This window comes from Nicotiana attenuata, chromosome 5, assembly GCF_001879085.1.
Source record: "Nicotiana attenuata strain UT chromosome 5, NIATTr2, whole genome shotgun sequence".
Classification (NCBI taxonomy): domain Eukaryota; kingdom Viridiplantae; phylum Streptophyta; class Magnoliopsida; order Solanales; family Solanaceae; genus Nicotiana; species Nicotiana attenuata.
Window position 1 is genome coordinate 2058063 of NC_031993.1, and position 12765 is coordinate 2070827.

Here is a 12765-nt window from a genome sequence, read left to right on the forward strand (position 1 = left end):
TTTTAATTGAGATATGTGGGGGGGGGGGGGGGGAGGGGGGGTAGGTTTCCAAATCTAGCTAATCTACCAAAATCTTGTGCTATTTCTATATAGTTTTAGGAGACGTTTGGGACATAAAATTGTAATTTTTGGAAAAGGTTATAGTATGTGGAGTAAGTTGAAAAGTGGTATTCGAAATTTGAAATTATGTTTGGACATGCATTTCACTTGAAAAAATATTCGAGTTTTGTGAGTGGAGAAAAAAGTTTTTTTTTTTTTTTTTACTTTTGAAAATCATTTTCGAAAAAATTTCAAAAAATTGCAAAACTTGGGAAAACACATTTTTGAAAAAAAAAAAAATTAAGAAAAAAAGGGAAAAAAATTTATGGACAAACAGGGCCTTAAACAAAATAAAAGAAAGACGAAAAGGAAAAAGCAAAACAAAAACGCAAAGTTGAAAATGAACTACCACCACAAAAGCCGGCAAGATTTAATGAAACACCAACTTATTTTTCTTTTTGGTATTTATTATAACTTCTTTTATTTATTTAAAAATAATGAAAATGCAAATCTTGAATATAATATTACAAAGAATAATAAAGATACTCTACTAAAAGTCAAACAAAGTGCCCCTTTACATCCATAATACAACTATACAAGTCCAGCAAAGCATCTCAGCTCAAAGATCAAGAAACTATTATTTTTTTCGAGATCAAGTCAAGATACTATAGATAACAGTAGTAAAAATAGCACGGTATAGCCAGTTTTCAGACTGGTCAATCAAAAATAGCCAGCGTTTACCAAGTCAATGAAAAATAGCCACTATTTTACTGCAATAGAAACCAGTCCAGCATAATATACTGGAGTTCGGTGCACTTGTGTATGAACTCCAGCATATTATGCTGGACCGGTATACTTTGCTGGCTCGAGTATATTATACTGGAGACTGGAGCACCGGTGCTCCAAACTCCAGTATATTATACTGGACCAATATACTTGCTGGAACTCCAGTATATTATGCTGGAGTTCTAGTGTACTTATGCTGGAACTCCATCATATTATGCTGGAGTTCCAGCATACTTATTCTGGAACTCCATCATATTATGCTGGAGTTCCAGCATACTTATTCTGGAACTCCAGTATAATATGCTGGAGTTCAAGTATACTTATGCTGGAACTCCAGCATAATATACTGGAGTATTTTCCGGGTTGTGAACAGTGTTTTCGCTCAGATTTATCTTTATATAAAAAGTGGCTAAATTTTAATTACTTTTGAAATTGGGCTATTTTTGAACGACCAATTATAAATCTGGCTATGTTTAAAAATTTTACATAACAGTATCACAAATTTCACTTCAAGAAAAAGAAATCCCTTTTTTTTAGTCGAATGGTTTTTATATTCTGTTAATTTAGTGAGAAAAAAGAATGTTCATATATTCCCAAAATTTTTCTTTTTATAAGAAGAAAAAAAAAAGAAAAGATTCCAACAAAAATGTTTTCTCTTGCTCTAATTTATATGGCATTACTTTTCTTTTCGATTTTTTAATTTTTTATATTTAAAAATAAATTAACTTTATAGTTTTCATACTCTTTAATAAGATAATTTATAACTACAAAAATATATATAGCTTGTTTTAAAGTTCTCTTCTTTTAATTTTGAGTTCAAGTGCATCACATAAAATGAGACGAATGGAGTTTCTTTTCTTTTTATAAACTAAAAACGGCCAAATATATCCCTTGTACTATCAGAAAATTAAATGTACCCATCATTATACTTTGAGTCCATATATATCCCTGTCATTATATTATTGGTTTAAATATACCCCTTTCTGTTAAGTTTGTCCAAAGTGGACATCCAATCATATGTGGCACTAACATTTGTTGAGGTGGATGCCACATGGCTTGCCACCTCAGTGCCCCTAACCCATTTTACCCTCCCTTCTATTTTTTTTTCACCACTAAAATTTTCTTCCCCTCCACCACTATATCCACCATTAACGCTTAGGGATGGCAAATGGGGCGGGGCGGGGCGGGGCAGGGCAAAACCTTAATAGGGCAGGGCAGGGCGGGGCGGGTCAAAACACATTTTCAGAAAATAGTAAATGGGGCAGGGCAGGGGTAGGGCAGGATTTTAGCTCAAACTCACTTGTGTGTGCTTACTTCTCTTGCTATTTTAGCCTCAACAGATTTGGTGCCTCAAAATATTCTTGTCGTTTTGTTTTCTTTTATAAATTAAAAACTTGTTTTGTTTGCTTGCTAACATTTGTTAACTAGTAGCATAATTGCAAATATAATAGTTTTATAAAATATCAAATTGTTTATTAACGATTCTACTTTATGCTAGCGAATAATGATAAAAATTTATACATTGGTTGGAGCAAGTAATTTACAGTTGTAGTATAACTCGTGAATCTGTTGCTATAAAGAAAGTCTTACGGGATAGGAGATACAACAACAGAGAACTTCAGATTATGCGCACGCTTGATTATCCTAATATTGTTAAACTAAGACATTGCATAAAAAAATGATGGTGTGCTTATTATTGTAGTGAAACTAATAAACTGATGTTGTATTTAAAAAAAAAAAATAGAGGAAATTAATGGAAGTGATGCTTCGTCATGCAATTTTACAGTTCACTAACTTAAGAAGAAGTATGATAACTAAAGGAAACTAACCGTTCCAGAAGTAATTTAAACTATTAGCTATTATTTGGAGTGGAACATTAATATAAGAAAAAATTTAGTCTTTGATAAATTATATAATATTAATAAAATATTTACATTTATTCAATCAATATGCACAAACAAGTTTTATTGACATATCAATTTTAAATATTTAAATAGAAAATTGAAAAGGTAAAAGAAATTAAAAGCATACTGCAAAATAAAAAATAAAGAGAAAAAAATGAAAAAAAATAGTCTAAACGGGGCAGGGCTTAATAGGGCGGGGCGGGGCATGGCAAAATTCTGACAAAAGGCTAAACGGGGCAGGGCAGGGCGGGTCAAAATTTTAAGGGGTCAAGGCTTGCCCTGCCCCGCCCTACCCTGCCCCGCCCCATTTGCCATCCCTATTAACGCTACCATAAAAAATATTGTATTTCAAATTTTAGTCTTTTTATATAGACAAGGGGCGCTGAGGTGGCATGCCATGTGACATTCACCTCATCAAATATCAGTGTCACGTAGGATTGAATATCTATTTTAGACAAACTTAACAGAAAAAGGGTATATTTGAACCAATAGTATTACGGCGAGATATAATTAGATCCAAAAGTATAACGAAATGTATAGTTAAATCTTTTCTCACAATAGAGAGAGAGGTATATTTGGCCCTTTCAGTTTTATAAATAAAAATAAAATGATTACGTAATTAGGTACTAATTCATGCTAGTGAGTAAATGACTACGATTTACTACACGCGTTTACCTTTTTCTTTCTCTATCTCTGCAAATCCTGCGTCGGTCGTCTTCTATTCTCCCACCATCAAACTCCTTTCTCATTTCTCACACTTCTACCCCCCCACCCCCACCCCCACCCCCACCCCACCCCACCCCATTTATCTTTCTATATTTGCTTGAGCTTTCATATTTTAGCTTTATCTCTTCAGAAACAAGTAAACTTGTCAACATATCTGCTGCTTTTTTCTTCACAATATCTTTACTTGTTTTTTTTTTGTTTCCTCAAATTCTTGCTAATGAAACTGAATCAGATCCAAGTAATGCTAAACATTGTTTTAAAATCATTTCTTCTTTTGTGAACTTTTTTGGTTTTTTGGGTATCAAAAAGATCATTTTTTTAGTCTCAGCAGTGATGAATTTAGGCCTAAATTCTTGATCTTTTTGTGTTTTATTTAATTCTAGAGAATATTTTCTTTGTGGGGTTTTATTTAAAGTAAATTCTTGATTTTTGGGTATCAAAAAGATCAGTTTTTTAATGTCAACAATGAAAAATTCAGGTCAATTTTTCACAATTGGACTAGTAACAGCTTGGTATTCATCAAATATTGGGGTTTTATTACTGAACAAATATTTGTTAAGCAATTATGGGTTTAAATATCCAATCTTTTTAACTATGTGTCATATGACTGCTTGTTCTTTACTAAGTTATATAGCAATTGCTTGGATGAAAATGGTCCCAATGCAAACTATAAGATCTAGAGTTCAATTCTTGAAAATCTCAGCTTTGAGTCTTGTTTTTTGTACTTCTGTTGTTAGTGGAAATATTTCACTTAGGTATTTGCCTGTATCATTTAATCAAGCTATTGGTGCTACTACACCTTTTTTTACTGCTATCTTTGCTTACTTGATGACACTGAAAAGGGAGGCTTGGTTGACTTATATCACTCTAATTCCCGTTGTCACCGGCGTTATCATTGCCAGTGGGGTATGCCCTTTGTATTTTTTGTTAAAATTGTAGTTGAATTGTGGTACTATGTGTAATGATATTGGTCTGTTTTGGTTGGTTTTTTGATATTAGACTGTAAATTCGTGCTCTTTTTAGCGTAATCGCCTGAAATCATAGTGGTGATTCAGAATTTCAGATGCGAACCAGGTCCTTAGATCATCAAGTTAGATTGTATATTCAATACTCAATAGCAGCATAATAATTAGGTTCTGCCAAAAGAAATAACTTCTGAGCTATAGTTATGAAAAGGACTGCATTGATATTGGCTAAATTGTGTTGGCATTATAGTTTTAGTAGTGTAATGTTGTGGAAGAGAATCCGTGTAGTGGCTACTTAAGAAAATGACATGGTATTCATTGCAATTCGTTTTCTTTATCGCAGTTTGTTTTTCTTACGAGTAGAAATTGTTTGTGTTTCTTTCTTTTTTCTTTGTGTGTGTGTGGGGGTGGGGGTGGGGGATTTGGGAATGTAAAGAGGGGAATCGCCATCTTAGCTATGAAGATATTGTCCATGAAGCTGTCCTTGATATTTCACGATCAAAGGTGTAATGCTCTTTATAGAAGCAGTCCATATACATTGTATAACCGTGATATGGTCATATAAGCTGTGTTATGATAATGAATTTGCTAAAAGAGAAGTGTTTTAGCATTTATTTCCTAGTTAGCGTGATGGTTTTGGTCAACTTGTGATTAAGAACAAGTTCTTCAGATTATATTTTTAATAGTAGCACAATGTTGAGGGCGTGAAAGAAATATCTTCTGAGCTAGGCTTACGAAAAGGACTGCATTGATATATGACCTAATTGTATTAGCAGTTTCATGTTAGTTGTGTAATACTGTCGGAGAAATCAATTTGTGTCTAAATCCTTTGTTACGTTCTCAGGGTGAACCAAGTTTTCATCTGTTTGGATTCATAATATGCGTCGGTGCAACAGCTGCAAGAGCACTCAAATCAGTGCTTCAGGGGATTTTGCTGTCTTCTGAAGGGTAATTATTACATAGATTTATTGGTTTTACACGAGCAAATCTGTAGTCAAGTTTTGTGCTTTTTGATGTGAACATTTTGGGGTGTAGGATATGAATGCTGAAATATTTTCTTTTGAATCAAGGGAGAAGCTGAATTCCATGAACCTTCTACTCTATATGGCTCCTATAGCGGTTGTATTTCTATTACCGGCGACCCTTATGATGGAAGAAAACGTAGTTGGCATCACATTGGCACTTGCAAGAGATGATAGTAGAATCATCTGGCTTTTGCTATTCAATTCTGCCCTTGCCTATTTTGTAAATCTGACCAACTTTCTGGTGACAAAACACACCAGTGCTCTAACACTTCAGGTACTCTTCTTCAATCACTGCTCACTTCCTTTTCATATGATTAATCTTTAGTATTGTCAGATAAGGTTGATTTATGCTCACTTTCTTCGTCCAAACAAAAAAAGATAAGAAATTACGATATGATCTTCTCTCTATGGTGTGAAAACATACGTCTTTAAATCTCAAGATAATCCACAAATTATGCATGGACCTACTTATACTTGTTTGAAAACTTCTGTTTCCTTGCTTCTCTTTTACTTAGTTTGATCATTTCATTTCCTGGGAGTTCATTGTCTTCCTTGCTACTTGGTAGTATATACCGTCTTCTTGGAGCTTCAATTGTTTCATCTATGATATCTGTCTGATGTTTGGTTTTACTATCAATTTGCTATTCAAACATTTTGGAATCTTTGTATATGCTGTTTTTCAATTGATTGCTCCAGACTTATAGTACTAGGATTTTGTGTGCAAATGAATGAACTTGCATTTCCTCCCCTTATTCATCATAGATACCGCGAAGTAAGGTATCAGGTAGATGAATCAAATACTTGGAAAAATTACACAAGAACGCGAAAATAATAGAGATTATGGGGGTGTTGCAAGGCACCTACTTGTAGTTCGGAGAGGATTAGAAGTACTCAAGCTTAGCCCTATATAGGGAATTTTCTCTTCCAGCGACAAACCTGTTAAGGAATGGAGATAACTTCTCATTTCACAATGCTCCTATGTTTACTAAAAAGGGAAAAAACAGAGTTGCATTTCAAGACTCATCCTCTTAGAAATGGCTGGGGATTTATCACATAAGACCAACGAGGAAGAGTTCACTTAGGTTATTTTACTGGATGTTTTAGGTCACAGGTTCGAGCCTTGCACCAAGTGGACTAACTCTGTATTTAAGTGGAGAATTGTAGGGGGGGGGGGGGGGTCATCCCCGAGTTTTGAAGGCTGCGGTTGGCCCAAAGGGTCGGCTCAGCTCCAGATGGATTTCTCGGTCATAAAAGAAAATGTTACATTTTGGAAATTAAGAACTTTTTTAATTTGAAAAGAGGTGTCGGGTAATTCTGATGGAGCAGATAGGAAATTGAGTAGATTAAAATTGGGATGAGAGAGGGTAAATCCTAGAATGGTCTACCCTACTTATGTTTGTTCCCTTGAATTTTTGTGGTTTCGTAATTTCTCTGCATTGGGTTTTGCTGTTCATTGTTATTACGTTATTCTTTTTGGTTGAGGAGGAATGTGCCTTGTATTGATCTCTTCTATAGATTCTCTGTCCTTATGACAAAATTGCTTGTTTTCATAGGTCCTGGGAAATGCAAAAGGAGCGGTAGCCGTTGTCATCTCAATCTTAATATTCAGAAATCCGGTGTCAGTTACCGGGATGCTCGGCTATGCACTGACAGTTTTTGGGGTCATACTCTATAGTGAAGCGAAGAAACGTAGTAAATGAACATTGAAAAATCATCAACTTGCAACTTCTGACATTAATTGCGTGTTGAAGAAATAGTTCTACTGTCATGAGGCAAGTCGGATCATGCTCTTGCAATTGGTGTCATGGATTTTTTCCTCGAATTTGTATCTTTTTTCCCGGAAACCTGGGAAACAGACTTCCATCTGTATCAGCCAAGAGATAAAATAGGCTGAATAGAAAGTCTTAAGAAGTTCTTGATTTATCTATCCATCCATTCCTGGCATGGATAGTATAGATATGTTTTTTTTTCTTTTCTTTTTTTCAGGAAGATTGTAAAATTGGGACTACACAATGTGTTACCTATAGTTGTCAAATTGATTTATTAATGAGAGGATCTCAAAATTAGAGATCTGCAAATGGCTTCTTTTATACAAAGTGATTTCTTTCTATCTACTTAAATCTTGGTTGTTGGTGGGAGATAGCGGGTATTCGATCGAATAGGGCAGGTGCATGCAAGCTATCTTGGACACCACGGTTAAAAAGAAGTGGTTCTCACACGTTGTGTTTTAGGTTCACGGCAAATGTTTTGAAAAGGACCTATAAATTGCTGATTTCTGCTGTGTGAAGAGTTCAGCACTTTGATTTGAAACCTCAAGAATTACATGCTCTTTTTTCTTGTTACAAATATGAATAGTCCAATCTGCTCCTCAGCTGATTGCCTGATTCAAACTGAGCAACTGCTGATTATCACTTGATTTCCCAATGGACTAGCTTCATGTTCCAAAAAGCAATGGTTATGGTAATGGGAATCTGCTGTCACGCCCGCACGGATTTGCTTTTTCGGCTACTCTACATCGAGTCCCAAAAGCGCGTGTACCATGTGAGTTTGTGTTGTACTTCATAAAGCTCTTCACTTTCCTCTTCTATTCAGATGTGGGATTCATTGAAGGTGACATGTGTACCCCTTCTCCAGGTTTCTTGCCAACCTAGAAGCTTGTCAGTCCTGCTTGATCCGTCCTCATCAGCCCGCCCTCCGCCATTCTGCATTTGTAGCTTATTCTGCGCACGCCGCCACTCGTGCACACACACAAAACAGAAACTCCACGAATCTTACTAGTGGCTTAGCAGCTAAAGTTGGAGTCATGCATCAAAAAGTTTATCGATTCAAGAACTTTCTTAATCAGGACTCTAGCACCAGTCATAGTTCAACCACTGTGATCTTGCTCCTTTTCTCCTTTCTTTTGCTGGGTTTTGGCACCAATTGAAGTATGTGTATTCCATTACTTATCGACGTTAACAATCTTTTACAAGGGTCGTTTTGTTGGGGTAAAATTACACAGTTGAGTTGAAAACACTGCAATTGAACTCTAGCATAGTAATGCGACATAATTTATTGCTAGAATTAACCTGTTAGAGCAAAATCACAGCCACATACAAGTAGAAAACTCCACACATGCATTTTTTAGTAAAATGAATGATTGTATGGACTAGCTTCCATTATTAGTTTCCTACTTTCCTTTGACATGCCTATGTTGGTACATAAGTCACACGGATGTTCAAATTACCTAGCTTAACCAGTATAAAGATATGTTCAATAACTGGGAAGTGCAGTCAACAACCAAAAACAAAGATAAAGAACAACAGGACGACGAATCTGTATCAACACTCGTATGAACTGCACAAGTTACTCCTATCAAAGGTTATGAGAAAACAGCAGGACCGTTTAACATCCAAAGGTTAAAGGAACAACGACAGGATAATAGTTTTCACAATCGTGGAAATCAGATCACACAATAAAACCAAGATGGTGCACCACCCCGAGATATAAAGAAAGAGGAAGAAAGCAAAATCAGAAAGACCAAGCCCGCGTTGATAAGGTAGTTGACAGAGATATAGGTTAAGAATCTGGAACAGTTGCTGCTGGACGCTTCACTGAAGCACACTTGATTAAATGATTGTAGCTGCCTTTCTCCTTGAAAAGCTGTGAAAAATGAGGTTTGCAATATAAAATCCCATCTAATGCAGCATAATTCGAAGGATTTAAAGAGCACCCGCCATGAGAACACTTGAAACATGACTTGTGATAACTTTGGTTCTCCACCGTCACCTGAAAAATATGCATAACTTAGATATAAATCCAAAAATCGAAATGTTGAGCAAGTGTGGCCTATGGTTGAAAGGGAAAATATTGTCAACAATCTAAAATGATGAAAGTAAACCCAAGCTCAAAAACTGAGGGATATAAACAAGTCAAAAAGTACACTGTTCACTTCGATAACTTTCAGCTTCACAGATGGCTACACATTTAGATATCTTCAGGAAAAAAGACGTATGTTAGCCATAACAGGATCAAACACTTTGCGGCTGGATAAAATAAGCATATGGAAGTTCAGATGACTCAGCTGTTTTTGTGTAATTATTACATACCACAGGGTGTTTATTGGAAATAGCCTTTGTACCTTCTCTAGGTGTAAGGTCAGCGTACACACTACCCTCCCCAGATCCCACCTGTGGGAATATATTGGGTTTGTTGTTGTTGTTGTTGTATTACATACCACAGGGTAGACCTTACCTTAAAAATTCAAGTTCTTTACTACCTTACAACTCAAAGGTGGAAGTTTACATATGGGAGGCAACTGACAAGATGGGGTTCCGAGTTAGTATTCCGTGGGATGTCCGATGAGAAAGTAGAACATATTGTTCAGCACTAGATGATGCTTCTCTTTTCTATTTTTAAGCCGGGGGTGAGTGAGGGAGGATACAATTTGCTCAAATTCAGAAATTGCATAGCATCAGTTTCTGGCACTATCTTCAAAGAATGATCATTTTGTGAGCAAATAAGCTCGAACTTTAGGGAATTCAGTTCAAATATGCTTAAGTTAACTTTCTCTAAACCCCTTTAAGAGGATAGAAGACTATCAAACCGATGATACTTGAACTTCTTATGTTGTTTAATTTTATCTTTAATTTAAACAAAGCATACATATACATTACGACAATTCTCAACCATGCAAAATGTCCATTCGAGGCATGAGCAAGTTCAACTATCCTAAATATCTTTTAGGTCGAGCAAGTTCCACTATCCTAAATATCTTTTAGCTCTTATCCACTCCTTTAGGTTCACTATATTGTTATTCATTGTTGTGCAGAAACATAGCATGTTTCAATTGAAAGAGAAGATATTCCCAACATAGAAACCTGGCTTGTATATTTCCACACTGCAAAGCCACTTAAAAGCTAAATCTGCTTTCATGTGCCACTAGAAAATGAGTGACGTTACAAGAGCATTCCATGAATCCATGGTGCACAATATCACACCTGAAATCAATTTTGAGGCCATTGCTTGTAGAGGACAGAGATGAAACATTTTGACACACAAGGCTAACTCCAGAAAGAAAAAAGTTATTATTATTATGAGCACTCCTCCGCCCCCCTCTCCCCTCTTCCCCGGATAAGGTCCACAATGCTGACCAAAGCCAATCAAAGGATAACTACAATTTAGTCCTCAACAAAGACATCATAATAGGGTGAAATTTTTGAGAAATTGATAATTGTACCTTCTCGAGTGGGTAAGCCGTTTTACCACAGGTCGCACATTTTTCCTGTGTTCCAGAAAACATTCTGGCAGCTTTGCTAGGAGATCTTGTCTGTGTACCGAAAGCAAGAGAAGAGAGAATAAGAGGCACAACATAGCGAAAGATCTAAGAAATACACGATTTTTCTTATTTTTCAGGTTGTTAATCTTGGATACAAATAGCTACAAAGAAAGTTTACCAGCTCCGGAGTTAACTTCTCAGCTGACTTCGCAGCTGTCATGAGTAAAATGCATTTTTGTATTAGATAGAGTAAATGGACATTAATGCTGGATAATAGAATTAAGCAAGAAATAAGTAACACATACGCGATTGGAAGTTCTTGTTGAAGTTGCCAGACTCCTTGTAGAGCTGCTCAAAATGGGGCTTGCAATACAGAACACCTTCCATTGAGGAGTAACTGCTCAGCTAAGAACATATCACATAAACATATTACATCAGTTAGTATACATCAAACTCAATAATCTCGTCACTTATTACACCATTTCTTTTTCAACTTCAACTTCAAATACTCTTTTTTTCCCTCCAAATTTCAACCAAATCATGTCCAAACGCCAACTTTTTTTCCTAATGATTGAGCTAGTAGTCACATTAAAAGTTTAATCAAACACAACTCCTATTGCTCATGCTCCAACATCAGGATATTGAATGTTTACCCCTTTGACAATTTTCACAGGAAAAATTAGGAAGAAGAATTGTAATCTAGTGGTTAGGGGTTTGCTCCACATTTAACCTCAAGAGTACAAATCTTTGCTTCTGCCTCAATAGTATTCGAAAAATTCAAGCACTTGGTTTATTTCATAACATTGTTTCCCTTTTTAGTCTGTTCCAAAAAGAACGACCCCTTTATATATTTGAATATGATTTAATTGTGTACCTTCTAATTTACCCTTAATAACATGATTTTACAGTCACACAAATATCATGTCATATTTAAAATCACAAATTCCAAAAGTCTTTCTTTTATTTGTTAATATCCGTACTCAATCAAACAGATTGACATGAAATGGAATAGAGGGAGTATTAATCAACTACTACGACTCAATCCTAAACAAGTTAGGGTTGATTGTATCAATCCTCTAAATCCATTCTACTTTATACTGTGGCAAGAAATACTAAGTAATAATAGTAAAAACTTAGCAAGAATTGTACAAGGCTTTAAAAAGCAGGTACCTTGAGAGTTCCTTTGCAATGGGTGCATTTAAAGCAAGATTTGTGATAACTAATCCCATCAGCTGACAAAAGCTCAACTGGGTATACTGTCTTTTCACATGCCTTGCATTTCTGTTGTGTCCCCGTAAATGACATGACTGAATACTTCAACACAAATATATATTCTAGATCTGATCCTTGTAGCTGCAGAAACAAAAAAGAATCAGTCTTTGATAACTTAAACCAAAAAAAAAAAAAAACAGCTTAGTTACAAAGGAACTGCCAATCGGATTAGTACAAACATTTTTCGAAAAATAGGATAAATAAAGGGTCTTTGGTTATGTTAAAAAATTGTCTTTGGTCAAAGGTACATACATTGGAAGATACAGAAATGTTGCAGTTCTTGATCTACAGTCCTTGACCAAAGATTTGCTGTGGATTAAAGTTCAAGTTTTGTGACGCGGCGGGGTAAATGGAAGATGAAGACTTTAATGGGGAGAGAAGAATGTTTTTTCAGGGTCAGAGAGAAGAGAGTTGGACAGAAATATCTTCGACGGAAAAAACTAATTGGCTCCTTGTTTTGACTTTTTTAACAGCTTGTTTGGATGATTGTTATATGAGGCCTCTCGCCCTTCGAGGGGTAAGCGTAAAGTTGCTATATCTTACCCTCTTCAGATTCCATTTGTGCAAAACTACTGGGTTTGTTGTTGTTGTTGTTGTGTTGTTATGTATGGTTTCGTAATTGTATCGTTTTAATATAATACAATCCTGGATGAATTCTATTGTTTGCCATCGTTTTACGATATCTTGTACCAACAATATGAAGATATACTTACAATACTACAAAGAAAAAGTAAAGTACAATAGTAAGGTAACTACGCGACCACGTCAAATCGGTCGTTCCATAAAGTAAC

At 35.6% G+C, this 12765-nt stretch overlaps 2 protein-coding genes across 2 annotated transcripts; one reads left to right on the forward strand and one right to left on the reverse strand.

Moving 5' to 3' along the window:
* LOC109225166 (probable sugar phosphate/phosphate translocator At3g11320) lies at positions 3492–7541 on the forward strand. Its single transcript, XM_019389752.1, has 4 exons — positions 3492–4361; positions 5265–5368; positions 5491–5719; positions 6999–7541. Exons 1-4 carry the CDS (start codon positions 3912–3914, stop codon positions 7143–7145), a joined length of 930 nt encoding a protein of 309 aa, XP_019245297.1. The 5' UTR covers positions 3492–3911; the 3' UTR covers positions 7146–7541.
* Positions 8713–12450, reverse strand: LOC109225167 (LIM domain-containing protein WLIM2b-like). The gene is made up of 6 exons (XM_019389753.1): positions 12227–12450; positions 11873–12055; positions 11008–11107; positions 10881–10915; positions 10664–10753; positions 8713–9213 (listed from the first exon to the last, which is right to left on the reverse strand). The coding sequence occupies exons 2-6, from the start codon at positions 12005–12007 to the stop codon at positions 9004–9006; spliced, it is 570 nt and encodes a 189-aa protein (XP_019245298.1). The 5' UTR covers positions 12008–12055; positions 12227–12450; the 3' UTR covers positions 8713–9003.

Bases quoted from the DNA above. Each gene is read 5' to 3' on its own strand.
- LOC109225167 (XM_019389753.1), bottom strand. From the start codon at position 12,007: ATGTCATTTACGGGGACACAACAGAAATGCAAGGCATGTGAAAAGACA. The intron at 10,754-10,880 runs GTAAACTTTCTT...TTCGGTACACAG, and splicing joins AGAAGTTAACTCCGGAGCTG to ACAAGATCTCCTAGCAAAGC. The intron at 9,214-10,663 runs GTACAATTATCA...CATATTTTTCAG, and splicing joins CGGCTTACCCACTCGAGAAG to GTGACGGTGGAGAACCAAAG.
- LOC109225166 (XM_019389752.1), top strand. From the start codon at position 3,912: ATGTCAACAATGAAAAATTCAGGTCAATTTTTCACAATTGGACTAGTA. The intron at 4,362-5,264 runs GTATGCCCTTTG...TTACGTTCTCAG, and splicing joins GCGTTATCATTGCCAGTGGG to GGTGAACCAAGTTTTCATCT. The intron at 5,369-5,490 runs GTAATTATTACA...TTTTGAATCAAG, and splicing joins ATTTTGCTGTCTTCTGAAGG to GGAGAAGCTGAATTCCATGA.